Genomic DNA, 19,245 nt, shown 5'->3' with positions numbered 1-19,245 from the left:
CTACCGTGGGGCCAGCAGGAGCAACGGGAACGGGTGACGGGCTGCCTTTCCGCCGCGGTATTAGGCTGCTAGAGACCGGCTGTGTGGAAAACGTTTTACAAGTCGGTAAGTGGAATATTTCACTATGACCGAGGCAAAGCTTTTTGTTGGTACCAGCACCGTGAATGGAGTCTCACTGCTGCTGGATCTATACTGGGGTGATTGATGGAAGTTTCCTCTGCTGTCGTGGAAAGTATGCGAAGCGTCTGTTTTCCGTGTATTTGAAACTACACACGCTTCTGTGCGTGTTCATAGTTTAGTAGGCAGGCAGTGAAACATTTGTTGTCAAATTTCGAGCTTTTCTCGGCCCCTCTGTGGAAGGGGAAGCGAACATAAGATTGGTTGCTAGCTTAGACGACCAGCTGGGTTTAAAAATTAAAGGGCTTCCTATTGTGGGTTTTCGTTGCTCTGTGGCTCTAACACTGGCTACTGCGTCTGTAACCTGTTTTGTCTTCGTGGTAAAGCCCCGACTTGTGGTGTGTTGGGGTTTTCAGACAGGATAAGCCGTGTTTTGGCAACTATCAGCACTTTTCTCCTTCTCCGGGGCTCGTCGTCGACGGCCGGAGCTGGCCCCGACAGAAGTGCAGGCGCGGTGGAGGACGGCTGACAGACGCGGATACAAAAGGACCCAGCGTTTTAGCGTCGGGGCTTTATTTTTGTTTGTGCGAATTCCTCGTTGCAAAAGTCGTTTTTACTTAGCACACCATTGGTTGAGGGTGGCTTAAGCTAGGAACAAAGGCTGTTATTGGCTCCTTTATTATGATTAATCCACCCTTAATCCGAAAAAAATCCCCCCACAGCTTTTTGTTTATTTGCTTGTGGTGGTCGAACCGGACAAAAAGCGCAGCCGCCACCAATTCGTAGCGGGAGTGTTTGTGTTGTTGTTTTTTCTAAGTTACACGGTTAATGAGTGTGTGTATAACGTTAAATACAGTTTATCAACGCGTTTGTCCGCAACCTCGGAGTTGCTTGCAACACAAAAGGCTCCCAGTTGAAATGATCGATACGCGTCTCGCATTTCCAGCGCTGCAGAGAGGCTGTTTCTAAACAAAGGGCCATTCCGCAAAGCTCCATCTCCACTCACATTCTCATTAGGTTCATACCCCGGCTCTACACAGCCACGAAATGAGCTCAGACCACAGGGAAACGGATGAATTCAAAGCGACGGAGAGACAAAAAAGGGGGCTTTTACGGTTACCGGGAGTGTTTTTCTAAGACCATATGGTGTGAGAGCCACTGGAGCTTGTCTGGGGTTTCATGTTGCTCTAAGGTATCTGGGGGGGGGGAAGCTGCACACTGTGGCTGCTGCGTTTCTCTGTGTGACTGCTGTATCTAATTGCATCTCATAAATGCTCATTGATTCCAGCCCATAACTAAATGAAATTTGAGACTAAATATGAATATGAAAGTGCAATTTGCTCTCAGTGAGATTTGTTGAAGTCTGGCTTGATTAGTTTTGCAAGTCTGACTCTGCAGGAGAAAGCTGAGAAGAGCATACAAGTTCGATTTGTTCTGCCTTTGTTGATCACCTCAAGACCTTACATTTGTAACATATGCAAACCACAATTTGAGTGAAGGGGGCTTAAGCAGGTTAAGTCAACTTTTACAACATGAGCTCGGTGCTCTCACATAGAAGAAATCAAGTGTGTGAGTAGAGATTCATCTCCATTTAAGATGAGTATAAAGCTTGTAACATTGCCATATTTATCATTTGTGATTTAAAGAAGTTGTATCCCATCAGATATACATTTCAGCTGAAATGTAAATGGTCTTTAAAAAAGGCATCCACTTCCAGTCTCCCCTGCCTCCCTGATGGATCATTTCCAGTCTCCCCCAGGGTCAGTCATAGCAGGCACCGCACACAGTTTTGTCTTTCTGTCAACAAAACACAAGATGGGCTAAATGGCTAGATAAGATTTGGCTTGTTCTTGGACCATGGGAACCAGTTTTCTGTGGAGTGTTTATTGGATGACTTGACACGATAACAATACAACTGGATTTGGATAGGTTTGGACAACTGAGCACACTCGTACACAATGCACTCAGTAGGGATCGTGTTACATGCCAGTAAATAACTACACAGATTGCTTTCATTTAACTCAACATAATATTACCACCCCTTTAAAATAGTGGTAATACTTGTTTTTAGGAAAGGGAGATGGACGTGAGTTGTAGTTGGTAACAGGAACTGGCTGGGGAATGAATAGGAAAAAGACCGGGCTGCATGCTGATACACGCATGTTTGATGATGCATGGTTTAAAATATGGCATCTCGGAGTGTTTGGAAAAGTGATATTAAATTCTTGAACCCCGTGATACCCATGCTAACCGACTAGGGAGGGCTACAAGTTACATTTATACAGCTTTGTGCTGGATTTATATTTTTATTTTATTGAGTTATAGTGAAGACAGTGTGTCTGCACCTGTCTGTCATCATGCAGCTCTTGTCTGTGTTTGTGACTATAGGGAGCTGAAACAGCAGTTTTCCATTTACATCCTGAAGGGTTATAGATATGTCAAACATGGGTCATTCCCCTCATATTTGATTCAGTGAAAAACAAGCATTGAAAACGCTGAAGTGATGAGCACACACTCTAGGCTGTCATAAAGTGGTAAAATAACTTTTGCTGTTTGCCACAGCTTCCACCAGTCAACCAGGAGCTTCATGCTCATCTTTAGACTTGTTTTTACTCTGGTTTCCCTGAACTGGTGCCTAGAGCCAGATCTGCCCTTGTTTTTTCAGGTAATTACTTATGGGATCTGGTGCTAAGGACTGAGGGTGGGGGCTGGGGGGATCACTGATCTGCTTTTCTCCTCTGCAGTACTTGACAAATTCAATGTCTGGGTCAGAGATGGTTAAAGAGCAGATTAGGAGAGTGTGAGAAGAGATAACTGTTGCCTGCTGTTTTCAAAATGGAAAAACACTGTCATTTTTCTAGTTCATGTGAATATACACTGGACATGGTGTCTCACTACAGCTTCACTGCTGATCTTTGTTGGCCTAACAGTAAAGGTACTTCCAGTAAACCGAGTAATAATGAAATGATTTCAGTATGATTTGGTAATAATTACCATTGAAAACATCTGTGTTTAGTGTCAGAAAATGAAAAAGTGAGTTGACCGGAAGCCCTTCAGATGCCCTCCACCCACATACATTACACGTAAAGACCTTTATCTATTGGCCTCTAATGGTAATACTCATGGACTGAAGGGATATGAGCTCATCAACAACTCATTAGCCCATGTGTTCATAATAATCTACTCCTTGCTCCAAGTCATAATTAGAATAATCAAAGCTAAGTGTATTTGTAAAACTCCCCCTCCTCCTACACGCCACACACACATGTCCAGAAGCCCTCCACGTCAGAGCCTTATAAAATCCTCAGAGAGCGGGAGGAAAGGATACAAGGAGGGAGGAAGACGGGGGTGTTCTGTATCTTTGAGTCAAGCTTTGGGATTATTGGGTCATGCTTTGTTACCCAGCAGTAGAAAAACCCTTGTTTGCAGAAAGGGGGTGTGGGAGGGATCTGCGTATGTGTGTGTGTGTGTGTGTGTGTGCGTGCATGTCCCTGTCTCAGTGATGTTACATAAAGCTGTAATGAGTTGCTGACACCTTCTGAAACAATGGTGACTCTGACAAAACAAGACAGCAAACTGAGCAGGATTTAACTGTATGGGACAGTCAGTGGGTGGAAGAGCTGTGTGTGTTGCTGAAATGTCTAAATGTAGACACCGGTATTTAGGCAAAGCTCTCGTATGTTTGTGTTTAGAAAATATGTAACCTTTAAGAAATGCATCTTTTGTTAAATGAAGAAAAACCTGTTTGTTTCTCAAATTAAGCTATAAAAATGATCTTTTCACCAGTTTCAATCAATATAAAATGTAGATAAGTGATAAGTTATTAAAGTTACAATTATATGAAATGAAGGCTGGGAGCAGTGAAGCTATGGCATTTTGGCTTGATTAAAAACAAAAGATTTTGTGTGAAATGAATAATTTTAGCACTCCATATGCAGGGCTTTCCCTAGGTTTTCAGATGGCTTAGGGAAATTGTGTCTTATATTTATAGCATATTATTTATGTAACATCAATCAAATAGCTGCCTTGGCTAACATCATTTAGCTAATTCAGTACATGTTAGCTATGTTAGCATTTTTTTAACTTGTAAAACAGGCTAATTCTGCGACCTTTGTTACAATTCACAAGGCTTGCTCCCCAAAAAAGTTAGGGCCTACTTCATGTGTTCTTTGTGGAGGCTAACTGTCCTGAGCTGACAGGACGGAGGAATATCCAGTCAGCTGCTTGATTAGCTTGGTGATTCTGCCAGTCACGCAAATGTTTGTCCAAACACTTATTGTTGATTGATGGCTCGTTCCTGTTGTTGGCTCACATTTAATTTTGAGATCAAGTCACACCTGTTTTTTTTTTCAGTGCATATAACTCACCAGTGTTTTTATATTCATTCTGATATGTCACCCTTCTACATTCGTTTGGCTGCCCCACAAAAAAACCTCTTCTATGGTAGGGAAAACCATGACTCCATGCTGTCTGCCACAAACTGTTCATTATGAAGAGTGCAGAAACAGATCAACAGCTCAAGAAATGCTAAGCTGGTAAACTCCTCAATAAAGTGTGTAAGGGAGCAGCACTTTTTGCACTACCATAGTGATGTTTTAAAGTATGCACTTCCTGTGGAGTTACTGTTGGCTGTTGCTGTATTTACCTGTTGTAAGTTCATGTATGGTTTTTCAGTTTGCAGCTTTGATTCTGTGTCTGGAGAGAGATGGTGGTGGTTGGTTTTGCCAGTATTTCCTCAGACACGCTTTCATGTCAGAATGGCCGCAGGGTTCCTTGTTGTGGGAAAGTTCGCAGCCTCTGGTGTAAATATGCTCTTCAGTTGCTCAAGAGCCTTGCGATAAAAGACGGAAGGAGGTGGTGAGCTCATCCTCGCTTGCCTCATCTCCCATCTCTGACTCGACTCTCAGGACCGAGTCCACTGACACTGCTCAGTTTTCATCTTTTGTTTCTTTTCTCTGTCACAGTCTCATCTTTACCTTTACCTTTTGTCCTTTTTTAAAATTTCTTCATCTGATTTTTCACTTGGTCATCACCCTACAGTATGTGAATGTCAGTGTCTGTTTTCTGTCTTCCATGCTCTTTTATGTTCCTCACACATCATCTCCCCCTCTTTCTGTACCTTACATCAGTAAAAGAAGACTTGCACTTTAATCACATTCTCTCTGCCGGCTCCCACATGGTAGAGGGCTGTTAGCCGGTCAAAGCCACATCTAAAAGTTTGTTTTTCTCTTTACTTGTCATGCCCAAGGCAGCTGGTGCTTGAGGAAATGTTAGCGGTTTTGACAGGATGACAGGGGGAAGCTGGAAAAAGCCATCACTGTTGAGTGAGAATGAGGTCAGGCAGTTGACGAGGACGCTATGGGCGTACGCCTCTGTGGTATTTCCACACTGGTGGCTTATGTTCTTCTGGGTAACCATGAGTAACTTCAGAGGTCACACCCCTGCACGAGTTAGCTGACGGTGTATAGGTTTTTGCACAGGGTTTTTGCCCTTTACCACAGTTTAGTCTGTTGGCTGGAAACAAAACAATCCTCATTGTCTCAGTTTCTCTCTGTTTATATTTACTGTATATCATTTGCATGTGCTCTCATTAATGCTGTGAGATACTCTACTTTCCATACATTTCTTTGATCCTGTTTTGTGAGGTTGTGGTCTTGAAGTTATTCAGACTGGCTTTTGCTCTTGTGTCCACAACTTGGTTCACAACTTGTTTTGGTTCCCCCCTCACCACTCTCATCAGCCCTGCTTCCAGCCTCAGCTAAAATGTTCTGATAAAACCCACTGTATGCCACCCACTCACCACCAAACACTACACAGATAAAGTTAGCAGCCAGCTGGTGCACAAAATGGGTCATTTAGCAGCTAAAATCCCAGACATTTCCCCTAGATGTTGGGAAAATGTAAAAAATGAGTATGAAAATTGTGTAAATTTGTCAGGTGGCTTGAAAAAAAACTTGAAAATGAGTTTTTTTAGTGTCTTCTGGATGTGTAGTGTTTGCTAACAGCTTCATAAAATGATATGTCAATACTGTTTTTACAATGTATCAGGTAAGAACATTTGTCTCATTATTTAAATGAATTATTTTAAAGCCCTTTGTATAGTAAAGTGCTTTATGAAAAAGCTGTTATTTAAACATGCACCATCGCTTTCATATAAACAAATGGTACATTTTTCAGCTTGTAAGTGCTTTATCCTTCACTGCAGTGGTTATTGAGCACTAATTTAAAATGCCCCCCCCCCACACACACACACACACCTTGCCAGGGTATACCTTACACCCCAGTTGGGAACCACTGCCTTAGTATCTTGTTAAATATGAGGTATTTTTGAATGGAGATCTGTACCCTGTGTTGTGTCTCTGACTTTTTCATGCTTGTTTGCTGTCCAGTTGAGCAGCTGCCCACTATCACAGCTCAGTCACCCAGCTCTCTCATCGCTTTCCCTTTTGATGAGAGCTTCTCTGTGACGTGCGAAGCCAAAGGAAACCCCGAGCCAGAGTGAGTACCAAGAAGTGCATTTATTCTTGTGCAAGTATTTATCTTCACTGCAGCTTCTGAGCCTCAACTTTCACCACTTAACACATATAGGCTTTCATAAATGCTCAGTGTGTTTTCAACCCTTCCTCAGCACTGACAGACAATATTTAATCAGGTTAATTAATTCCATGCCCACCACACTCGAAAAGAGAAAACCGGTAAAACAAATTGTCCCCGCACTCTTATTAGATCTTGGAGAGACTCGTGAAAGATGAGGCCATTAGGACGATGCTCTGTTGCTGCTGTATTCATCAAAGGCTGAGGCACCTGTGTGCACGTGAGAGAGCGCATGCGGGCTAATTATATAAAATCATTAATCAGTTTGTTGTTTGAGCGTTCCCTCCTCCAGAAAGAGGGATGACCATCTGCGTGTTACATCCAAGAGACAAAAACCTTGGTGGAAGAGGAAAAGGACAGCACTAACCCATTGGCTTGTTTTGTCTCAGGCCTGGTGCCAAGTGCTCTACACTTGTCAGTAAAACAAAGCGTCCGATGCTCTGATCTTCCTTGGATTTTTGTAATACCTACTTCTGATATGTTTGGAGCGCCACACCGTCCATGCTGTTCACACATGACGAGAAAGCACATAAGAACAGAGGTCAGTTTTCTAGCAGTTGTACTCAAGATATCAGTAAAATCAAATTGCAGATCTAACATAATCTTGATTCATGAATGTTTTTCTACTAAAGTTATTTATTTGTAATGAATAAAACTTGAACAGTGGCTGTGTAGTGATGCCAGCAGTGTACAGAATGTGTGCTGTCTTTTTCTCTCTTCCTTCTCACGTCTTTATACGAGTCTCTAAAAATATGACGGCTAGTTGTCAGTGTGTTTTCGAAACAAATGGAAGAGAAAGTGATTAGCTTGGGGCTTCAGTCAGTCAGCAAAGGCTGCAGTGTTTCAGATTTCGAGAGGCACATGCCAGTAGCAATTATGTCAGCGTTTGTGGGCACACCTGTAATAATGTGATGACATGAAATAAGCTTAATAGCCTCATTAGGCTTCAAATGAAATGCTTACTAGAATGGCGAGTAGCATCTAAAACAGTTGACCTGTAGGTAGGTTGTTTCATACCTTGGCTGTAAGTCTGTAATCCCCTATTTACAGAGGCTTGTGATGCTCCTGGGGTAAATATTCCAGGTACATAACATCACATCCTTTACAAAAGATGTCTCCTTTGAGATGGACACTTCAAAAGACATAATGGAGATGATTTCCTGTACTCAATATAGATATTATTGGCAATGTGTTAAAGTAGAAACCATTACAAAGTGCAGAAAATCAATCAAATTAATAACTTGCACTAATTCTTCAATTAACCTCCCAACCCTCAGTTTTTAAGAATGGTTTTATTTCCAGCATTGTTTTTTGTCTGTGACTTTTCCTCATGTCCTTTCTGTTTAACCTGGCCTCAAGTGTTTCAGCCACATTTTTGCGGTAATCTCCAGCTGTGCCATTTCCAAACCGCATTTGCGGTGTCAAGCAAAAACTACGTTCTTTGCCTTTCGTACTGCTTGTTCAGTTCTGCCCCCCCAACAGCAGCATCTTTTCTTATAGCTGTGCAATAGTACAGCATGTGTGTATGAAGCTTGTGAGATAAAAGAAAAAAAAAACAGCGCAAACACATTTTTACTACCTGTATCCTGTTTTCATACTTCCCTATCCTGTGTGTTGGTTCATATGTTTTCCTGCACCTTTAGTACTTCTGCTTTGGGTGGTGAGTGTACAGTTATCAGCCAAGATCAATGGTGGCCTTGTCCTTTTAGCTTTTGAAGCTGACAGCCTGCTGTATTTAGTTATTGCACTGTTCCACACCTGTCTTTTATTGGCTTTATGTGTGTGGTAACCATGGTTGTTGTACACATTTGGCCACTGTCCATGTCTCAGAGGGAGGCTGGAGTTGAAAGAGAAGGCTGAGGTTTGCAGACTAGACTATTATGTGCTTGTTTGGTTGTAACTGCCTAACAAATGTTGGGGAGAAAGGACAGAAATGGTAAGATGTGGAGAGGAAGGAGATAATTGAAATGCAAAATAGACCCACATCAACCTCTGTGTTATGATCACACTGTTGGCCTCATATACACCAGAGTTCAATGATGGTAAGAAATACTATATCCTCTATACTTCTTCTTTATGTAATATAATCCCACAGTTCTTCCCACATGATATCAAGTGACACATTTCCATAAAAGTAAATCTCTTGGGGGGGGTAAATCTATATGTAGACAGCTGTACTTAGGAGGCATTTATCAAGCAAGTCCCTTCCCTAGATAAGATAGAAGAACAGAGCCAGTGGATTTTATCCCATAAACACAAAACCTGTCTTCATTTTATTGATGGCCAAACATACAGTGGGTACGGAAAGTATTCAGACCCCCTTAAATTTTTCACTCTTTGTTATATTGCAGCCATATGCTAAAATCATTTAAGTTCATTTTTTTCCTCATTAATGTACACACAGCACCCCATATTGACAGAAAAACACAGAATTTTTGACATTTTTGCAGATTTATTAAAAAAGAAAAACTGAAATATCACATGGTCATAAGTATTCAGACCCTTTGCTCAGTATTTAGTAGAAGCACCCCTTTGAGCTAATACAGCCATGAGTCTTTTTAGGAATGATGCAACAAGTTTTTCACACCTGCATTTGGGGATACTCTGCCATTCCTCCTTGCAGATCCTCTCCAGTTCTGTCAGGTTGGATGGTAAACATTGGTTGACATTTTCAGGTCTCTCCAGAGATGCTAAATTGGGTTTAAGCCAGGGCTCTGGCTGGGCCATTCAAGAACAGTCACGGAGTTGTTGGGAAGCCACTCCGTTATTTTAGCTGTGTGCTTAGGGCCATTGTCTTGTTGGAAGGTGAACCTTCGGCCCAGTCATGTCCTGAGCACTCTGGAGAAGGTTTTCGTCCAAGATATCCCTGTACTTGGCCGCATTCACCCTTCCCTCGATTGCAACCAGTCGTCCTGTCCCTGCAGCACCCCCATAGCATGATGCTGCCACCACCATGCTTCACTGTTGGGACTGTATTGGACAGGTGATGAGCAGTGCATGGTTTTCTCCACACATAACGCTTAGAATTAAGGCCAAAAAGTTCTATCTTGGTCTCATCAGACCAGAGAATCTTATTTCTCAACATCCTGGAGTCCTTAAAGTGTTTTTTAGCAAACTCCATGCGGACTTTCATGTGTCTTGCCCTGAGGAGAGGCTTCCGTCAGGCCACTCTGCCATAAAGCCCCGACTGGTGGAGGGCTGCAGTGATGGTTGACTTTCTACAACTTTCTCCCATCTCCCGACTGCATCTCTGGAGCTCAGCCACAGTCATCTTTGGGTTCTTCTGTACCTCTCTCACCAAGGCTCTTCTCCCCCGATAGCTCAGTTTGGCCGGACGGCCAGCTCTAGGAAGGGTTCTGGTCGTCCCAAACGTCTTCCATTGAAGGATTATGGAGGCCACTGTGCTCTTAGGAACCTTAAGTGCAGCAGAAATGTTTTTGTAACCTTGGCCAGATCTGTGCCTTGCCACAATTCTGTCTCTGAGCTCTTCAGGCAGTTCCTTTGACCTCATGATTCTCATTTGCTCTGACATGCACTGTGAGCTGAAGGGTCTTATATAGACAGGTGTGTGGCTTTCCTAATCACATCCAATCAAACACAGCTGGACTCAAATGAAGGTGTAGAACCATCTCAGGGATGATCAGAAGAAATGGACAGCACCTAAGTTAAATATATGAGTGTCACAGCAAAGGGTCTGAATACTTATGACCATGTGATATTTCAGTTTTTCTTTTTTAATAAATCTGCAAAAATGTCAAAAATTCTGTGTCCCCGCTTTTTCTCCCTCCCCCCTTAAAAAAAAAAAAAAAAAAAAAAAAAAAAACTTTGTAAAAAAGTAGGATTACTTTATTCATCTCCTTGTTGCTATTGATTATTTGATGGTTGGATAGAATTCATTCAAACAGAACTCTGTCCTCGTTTCTCTGTTTTTCTGCAGGCAATTTTGGAGGAGGTCTCAATGTTTAAATACATTTTTGATATAAGATGTTTGACTCACACCTCATTAAGCTTGATTTATGGTTTTGTGTTGAATCTACACATTAGGTACTATATAAGTAATACTTATAGCCTTGTACACGCTGTAGCCTACGCTGTAGACTGACGTGCACGTCTCCAGAAATGTAACCATGTCGTGGCGACACAGACAGCTTTGATTAATTGCATTGCATTTACTCAATTATGCCTCTCAGTGGCTGGACAAGCACGGAAAATCACCCTTGTTCTGCCTCACTTGGTTCTACAGTTGTACAGTAGGGGTGTGCGATACCGCAAAATTTGGTATTTATCTGATACCAAGTAAATACAGTATTACCAATACTGATGACATTTTCACTTGGAAGCTGACCTCTTCTCTCAGGTGGGGATGACATCCACTTCAGCTGGGTGTTCTTCCTCGTCAGTGTCAGTCTTCCTCCTCTGGGTTGTACTCTGTGTCATCCTCAACCTCTGACACTTCCTCCTCTAAAGCCTTTTCACTGTCAACCTGGCTTCTCTCCTCCTGATCAATGTCATGGTGAAATATGAGGTCCACAGCTTCACATGCAGTATGTCTCTTGGCCATCGTGCTGCCACAGACTGAACTGTGAGCAAGGCCTCAAAAAGCTTTATATACTGCAGCTGCCAGAAAGTTGTATGATTAGAACAATGCTGCAAGTTTTGTTTTTCAACAGGTGTGGTTCCTGGCCGGTAAAAATTATATGGCCATTAGGTTCCCGTGGGGGTTGCCATGGAAGCCAAAAAAGGGCATGAGAGGTGTGTGCGTGCGTGCACACGCGCATATGTGTGTCTTTGATCAAAGACACCTATGTGTTGAGGTGTGGGAAAGGAGTGTAGATGTATTCTTGAACTCTGTTTTATACACATTGTAGTCTTACCTATTCATTTTGAATGACCGGTCATTTCTGACTGGGAACACCATGGATGTATACAAGTTCCATAAAACACACATTTTTGTAAAAATATTTCAAACTAGCAAAAACATTCCAAAATGCTAAACACTGACCAATTTAATCAATTATATTGGTGCCTGGAAAAAATATCAAAACTTTATAAAGTGGCATAACTGTTCTAGAACAAAACTTAAAATGGGTTTAAGCCTGGCTAAAACCCAGATAGCTGGCACACAGTGCATTCTGGGATACTTGGCTGCTCCAAGTCCACACAAGTCAGCTCCTAAAGCATCCTTGATAAAATGGGCATAGCAAGAACGCTTCTGATTTTTTTGTTGTGTACTTGGCTGGATGCAGACTTTGAACTGGAACAGTACTTGGGCTGTGACTGATGATGTTTTACAAGTCAGCAAGAACACAAGCACAGAGAAGTACATATATATTGGAAAACACCCAGAGACTAAACCATAACATTAGAAAGATCAGGGAATCTCAGAGCCAATTAGTTTAGATTTGACCTTTTACACTGCACAGCATCATCTACCGTGGGCACTTGGGGTTACTGCACAGTGAATCCTGTGGCGTTGTATACATTACAAATGTACACAACATGAATACAAAAGACAGTGCTATGTATAGAAACAAATGGAGAGCAGCCACTATAAAGAATGTTAAAGTAATGTGATTATGTTTTTTTGTGTAGCATCCTGAACACAGCACTCCACTCCCTTTCATTTAAATTCCTTTTCTGTTCCCATAATGCCCTGCTTTGTGTTCTCCAGTCCTGGCCATTCCTTGATCTCTGTGCTGATACTTTCAATCTTTCCTTTGAATGCAATGAATGTGGTGCTTTATTGTGGTACCCATCTCCACTTGAAATGGGGAGTCGTAGATCATAGATATCAGACACAGATAGTCATTGCTCCTTTTGAATACACAAATGGTTGTGTATTGCAAGTGCTTGTGTCCTATATGCTTTTTTCAGTCTCAGCAGCAATCAAAGACCTTCACAACAACAGTCCTATTACTGCCAACAAACCAAACAGACAAGGGCCCATAGGAGTTCACTGTGAGTGGGACATCCATTAGGGTTGGATTAGAAACTATTTCCATACATTTAGTAGAGTTTGATCTCAGGAAATGGGAATCAACAACTGTACTGTATGTATTTTTATTTTCCTTTTTGCATGTGTGCAGCTGAACATTGTCATGGCCTACAGATGTGCTCCTTCCCTTCATCTTTCAGATGAAAACGTTCTGCCTGCATTATTTAATAGTTAACATGTAATTCATTAGTACTGACCTCATCAAGTGATTGGATCTCTTCTGATATTGAAGATTTGTGCTTCTCTTCATCTTGCGCTTTTCATTGCACTATTTTCTTCCATAATGCCCTCTCCCCAAACATGCGGATAAGGTTTAAAATGAAGCACTTTGTGCTAAAACTACAAATAATTTTATAACTTAGAGGCCAAGTCTCCTCTTGTAGTGATTCAGACTACCAGTGTGCATTAGCAGATGGGGCCAGGGCTTCCTGTGTGGTTGAATTATTTTTGGTGGTTCGCTATGTGAATGTGAAACGTCCACCACGCTTTACCACCCCAAAGGTTGTAAAAATACCTCAACCACTCCCATTTCTCAGATTCACTATATCACTAGCCTATAACTATGTTTACATACAGCTGCCAACATTTTAATAAAACTGAAATTAAGCAAATATTAAAACATCACAAATGTCAAGACCTTTTAGAAATTGTTTGACATGGCTCTTGGTTAAGTTTGGCTGTATTTATAATAAAATCAGAGTATTCCTGGTTTTAAAATACCTATTCAAATTCAGTTTAGCTCAGTAAGTGAAAGCATCATTATTCGATTTCCTCTATGCACAAGATGGCATCTATCAGCTTCCAGGATATGACTGTGCTGATAAGTACTTCCAGTTTGAGTTTGTTTACATCGACATGAAGCACTAGCTAGTGAACAAGAAAGGATTAGTGGATTCCAGATTAAAGAAAGGTGATCATGCTTCCAACAGGTGAGAAAGTCAGCACTGCATAGTTGTGTGCTCCTTTGTAGCAATTTGTTGCGCTATAAGCGAGGAAAAAGGTTTTCACTTGTTTCCCATTAATACTGCAGTAAAGATTCTATTGCTAATCAAGATCCATAGGGACAACTTCAGAGCCCTGTCCCGGGCTTGACTGCAGACTTTAACCTCGAGATAGACACAATGGCACCTGATCATGATTATTGTGTGACTCTTGTGACTGCATTGATGGCAGATGACATGGCCAATGAGAATGAAGCCTTGCAGTGGAATATTATGGAGCTCCAACACCTGCTGGAAGTGCTACAGTAGCAAAATTGTTTCTGAATGCAACACTTGGCAGGGTTGGATGAGGACATGCATTTTTACACCGGCTCAGGTCGGTTTATAAGGCTTGTGGAATAGCATTACACCTTCCTGTCGTAAGTGTGTTATGTGCAAGTTTGAATAATGTATCATTTGAGGAATCTAATTTAAAAACAAACTGAAGTCTAACCTAACTAGATATATAGATCTTGAAGCCTTTTTCCCTTTTGCTCCTCAGGGCTAAGCTTGCAGCTTGTACCAACTGATGTACATTGCTGATGGCAGTCTTAATTGGAGGTAAAACTGAACATCAGCCATTTTACAAACTTTGTTTCTTTTTGCTTGTGTCTCAGGAACAGAAGTATACAACTGAACATTGAAGAAGATGGAAGTAGAATACTGTGTCACTTTGTGCAACTGGTGAATTGCACTTCAGTGTGTATATCAGTGAATCCCTCACAGTCACTTTTGAGGTGAAATTCCATCAAAAGAGCAGCATGAGCAAACAGACAGGTGAGTCACAGTGAGAGAAAGGCTGAAGAGATATACAAAGTATAAATAAAATCTCCTCAGTACTGTGAAAATGGAGGTCATTCCTGGGAAAGTTTGAAACTTTATCTGTAAGTTTTAGTTGAAGACCGATTCTGAAGTCTAGATTTCTGAACATCTATATTACAAACCCCAATTCCAATGAAGTTGGGACATTGTGTAAAGTGTAAATAAAAACAGAATACAATGACTTGCAAATCCTTTTTGACCCATATTTTATTGAATACATCACAGAGACAAGATATCTCATGTTCAAACTGATAAACTTTATTGGTTTTTGCAAATATCCACTCATTTTGAATTTGCCTGCAACACATTCCAAAAGAGCTGGGACAGGGGTGTTTTTACCACTGTGTTACATCACCTTTCCTTCTAACCACATTTAATAAGTGTTTGAGAACTGAGGACACTAAATGTTGAAGCTCTGTAGGTGGAATTCTTTCCCATTCTTGCTTGATGTACGACTTCAGTTGCTCAACAGTCCAGGATCTGCGTTGTCGTATTTTGCGCTTCATAATGCGCCACACAGTTTCAATGGGAGACGTGTCTGGACTGCAGGCAGGTCAGTCTAGTAACCACACTCCTTTACTTCGAAGCCACGCTGTTGTGACACATGCAGAATGTGGCTTGGCACTGTCTTGCTGAAATAAGCAGACATCCCTTGGATGGCAGCATATTTTGCTCCAAAACCTGTATGTACTTTTTCAGCATTAAATGGTGCCTTCACAGATGTGCAAGTTACCCATGGGCACTAACACACCCCCATACCATCACAGATGCTGACTTTTGAACTTTGCCCTCATAACAGTCTGGATGGTCCTTTTCCTATGGCAGAGTTTTAACTCGCACTTGTAGGTGTTGCAACAAATTTAGAATCGGTCTTCAACTAAAACTTACAGATAAAGTTTCAAACTTTCCCAGGAATGACCTCCATTTTCACAGTTCTGAGGAGATTTTATTTATACTTTGTATATCTCTTCAGCCCTTCTCTCACTGTGACTTGCCTGTCTGTTTGCTCATGCTGCTCTTTTGATGGTCTCCATGCATAAACATGCCAGGTTGTTAACTGGTAGGACAGATATATGGTCAAATGAAGATGGCGAGTGGAGGATGCCTTCTCAGCAGTTGTTAATTGTACATAGAGTTCATATGAATCACTGCTGTTTATCTAATCTTTTCCTCTATTTCTCTACTTGCCTCCTGCCCTCTTCTCTCTCTCCCTGCCTAATAGCAGCTCTTTGTGTGGGTTTCTTTAGTTGAAGGTCTGCTATGGCCCATTAGGCCACAGTCTCACCAACAAATAAATGGTAAGATGACTGCAGAGGGTGGAGGAGGAGGACAGGAGGCAAGGATGAAAAAGAGCCAGGGTAGTGAAGGGATGGGTGAGAAAAGAGATGAAGGCTGGGGAAAGGGAAGGAGTTAGAAGAGACAGAGAAAAGGGTGTGTAGGAAGAGGGAAATGGAGGGAAAAGGGGGGAGGGAGAGAAGGTGTGAGCAATGTAAGAGTGGGGATGAGGAGTGGTGAAAGGTAAATGTAAGGAGTACATAACCAACCCGTCACCTCGGGCACTCCCTTCCCCCTTCACACACTCCACAGTCACAAAAAAAGCCAAAAGGGAGGGAGGGACCTCATTAGTCTCTCAGCAGTCCATCACACACATGGGTAGAGAGAGGGGGGAGAGAGACTCTATGGTGGGGGATGGGGAAACCCTGAGAAAAGAAGGGAGCAGAGGGAGAAATGAAATTGAATTGATTAGGGGCAGTCAAGTACGGCAACACGCACACGCACACGCGCGCGCGCACACACACACACACAGACACATGCCGCTCCACTCCATGCTCCAGTACATGATTAATGTGATCAACATCCACAAGGATCAGTCTGGTTGAGACCTCTCACCCTCTTACACACTGGGACACATATACTCCATGTCCTTTTCCTGCCCTTTCTGGTTTCACACATCCACCTCACCCCAGCTAGACTCCTCTACCCTATTTTGACCCAAACAAAGATGGAGGAGAGAAAGTGGAAGGGTTTTTTTTTTTTTTTTTTTTTTGGGTGATTGGGGAGTTTGTGGATTTTTTTTTTTTTTTTTTTTTTTATTTTAGTTATCTATAAAACTAGAAAAGCAGCGGACCTTGCAGGCAGTGTTGAGAAGGTTACTTCTGAAATGTAATAGTTTACAGATTACTAGTTAGCCTCTGTAAAAATGTAATAAGTAATGTAACTATTTTAATTACTTCAAAGTAATGTAACTTGATACTTTTAATTAGTTTTTGGCAGCAGAGATGATCTGTTCAAGTAAACGATGCATTAGTCCAGTCCTACTATCCACTGAGCAGACCAGCACACACACATTAGCAGACAAACAGCATCACAGCTGTGCATAGCTGTAAGTACATTTCTGCAGATAACATAATGAACAAATGGATCATGGGTTAAAGCCCCTCTTGCTAATGCAGCTGCTTGAAACATTAGCCACTATGTAAGATGGCCTCAAGGCGTTTGAACCCAAACCACTTAAACTGTCAGTTCAGATGAGGCTAGTAAACTGTCCATCACTGAAAGCACGTAATAGGTTACTAAATGTCCACTTTACGGCTATGAATTATTTCTTGTTACTTTGCTGCCTGCTTCAGGGTGTGTGTGTGTGTGTGTGTCTGTCCATATGCCAGCACAGGGTTTCCAGTAGCCGCCATCATGTAACAGGATTAGGTGCTTTCTCCACTGCCATACTTCAGAGGACCATTGTTGTGCTATGTGTGTGTGTGTGTGTGTGTGTCTTTGTGTGTGTTGAGGTTCATGGAGGTCTCGCTTTGTCCTGCGTGTGTATTATGTCTGAAGAGGCTTCAAGGCCCTGAAAAACATGCACACAAGTACAGAGTCACTATTTTTGAAGAAACCAATGATTAAGTGCATTATCATTTGTTGTTGTTGTTATTATGGTGTGAAATTGGTTGTTTTTCTTTGGGTTTCCTGATTTTGAGTTACTTTTACTTTCATTCATTTTCTACTGCTTAATCCTTGAACAGGGTCGGGGGCTGGAGCCAAGCCTGGCCGGCAATCGGGCGAAGGCGGGGTACACCCTGGACAGGTTGCCAATCTTTCGCAGGGCTAACACATAGACAAACAACCACACATACACTCCTATGGGCAATTTTAGAGATACCAATCAACCTAAGCTGCATGTCTTTGGACTGTGGGAGGAAGCCGGAGTACCCGGAGAGAACACATGCAAGCATGGGGAGAACATGCAAACTCCACACAGAGGGTGGGGGCCCGAACCCGGAACCTTCTCGCTGTGAGGCAACGGTGCTGCCCCCCTACTTTTACTTTCTTTCTCAATTTTAATGGAAATACTGTTGATTGCAAGAAACGATTCATCCCATTAAAAATTCTCTTCCCTTTTGTCTTTCCCTTTCTTTCTTTCTCTGTCCCTTTCTAACATACACACAGAGCACAAACTGTCTATTCTTTTTTTTGTTGTTGTTTGTCAAGTCAAAATTTCACCTAGTTAAATTTTGCCTTAAAAAAGGGAACATGTGGCATGCTAAGCACTTTTTTTTGCCATGGTTGCAGAAAGGAAATGTGTGTGTGTGTGTGTGTGTGTGTGTGTGTGTGTGTGTGTGTGTGTGTATATCGGCTGTGTCAGTCTTCAAAGTGTTGAGTTATCAGTCGGATGAAACACCACTGCTGTAACAATAGGATTAAAGCTGTGCTCATAAAAGAAGCAATTAAATGATATCTTATCTCATCTGCTCCTAACACCAAAAAGCACTTTCATATTTTTCAAGTTGGTCCTCTTCCTCTTTTCTGGAGACTTCTCTGGATCCCAGTAGACACTGCTGATTGGTAGATGGTTCAACTGTCCTTCCATCTGATTGGTTAGCTAAAACTTGTAAACATAAGTTTCCCGGGTTGCAAGCGAGAGCAGACGTCTTTACTGCTCCTCTTGTCTGTTCTACGGTTTTTCACATCTTCTACACTTTCAAGTCTTTGAACAAATTCTGTAACTATTAAAATGCCTTCAAGAGGGAAAAGAGCTAATAAATCAGAAGCGACTGAGGATATGGAGGCAGAAGAAGTGTATCACAGAGCGGCGCAAATAACAGACATTGTGGATCAGCAGAAACAGATGTACATCGCGCTGATGAACCAACAGCAGGAAAACTTCAAAAGTTTCATGCAACTAATTATGGAGACAAACAATAAGATAGTCGACGACATGACCACAGATATACAGGAGATAAAAACGAGTTTGCAGTTTACCCAGCGAGAGGTGGATGTGATTAAAGCTGCCATGGGTGAACAGAAAACACAAACCAAGGAAACGAGGGATGACGTCTACAAAACTTGTTTAATAACTATAACATAAAATGGAGTATTTGGAAGTACAGTCCAAGCGAAAAAACTTGATCTTTGAGGGAATCAAGGAGACAGCTGGAGAAAGCTGGACGGAAGCGGAATGTAAAGTGAAGGAGATTCTGAAGAATAATCTGCAAATTCATCAGGAAATTGAGATGGAGCGGGCTCACAGAGTCGGGAAACCTTCTGATCGTGGTCCGAGGGCGGTGATGGTAAAGTTGATGAAAGAGAAAGATAAGGCACACATATTGCAACAAGCAAAGAAGCTTAAAGGATCTAACATTTATATAAATGAAGATTACACCGAGTCTGTGAGGAAGAGAAGAAGGTAGTTGATGCCGAAGTTAAGGGAGGCCAGGGCGAGGGGAGACATCGCGTTCC

General features: G+C 41.9%; 1 protein-coding gene across 1 annotated transcript in view; it reads left to right on the top strand.

The window, feature by feature from the left end:
- Positions 1 to 19,245, top strand: part of zswim5 (zinc finger, SWIM-type containing 5) — a 78,366-nt gene that overhangs the window by 522 nt on the left and 58,599 nt on the right. Inside the window, exon 1 of the mRNA XM_020604506.1 lies at positions 1 to 105. This exon is cut by the window's left edge and continues 522 nt beyond it. Within this exon, the coding sequence (XP_020460162.1) occupies positions 1 to 105 (105 nt within the window). The remainder of the gene's footprint in view (positions 106 to 19,245) is intronic.

Source organism: Monopterus albus, unplaced genomic scaffold (assembly GCF_001952655.1).
Source record: "Monopterus albus unplaced genomic scaffold, M_albus_1.0 scaffold66.1, whole genome shotgun sequence".
Taxonomy (NCBI): domain Eukaryota; kingdom Metazoa; phylum Chordata; class Actinopteri; order Synbranchiformes; family Synbranchidae; genus Monopterus; species Monopterus albus.
The sequence above is the reverse complement of the archived record's forward strand: the minus strand, read 5'-3'. Positions and strand labels throughout refer to the sequence as shown.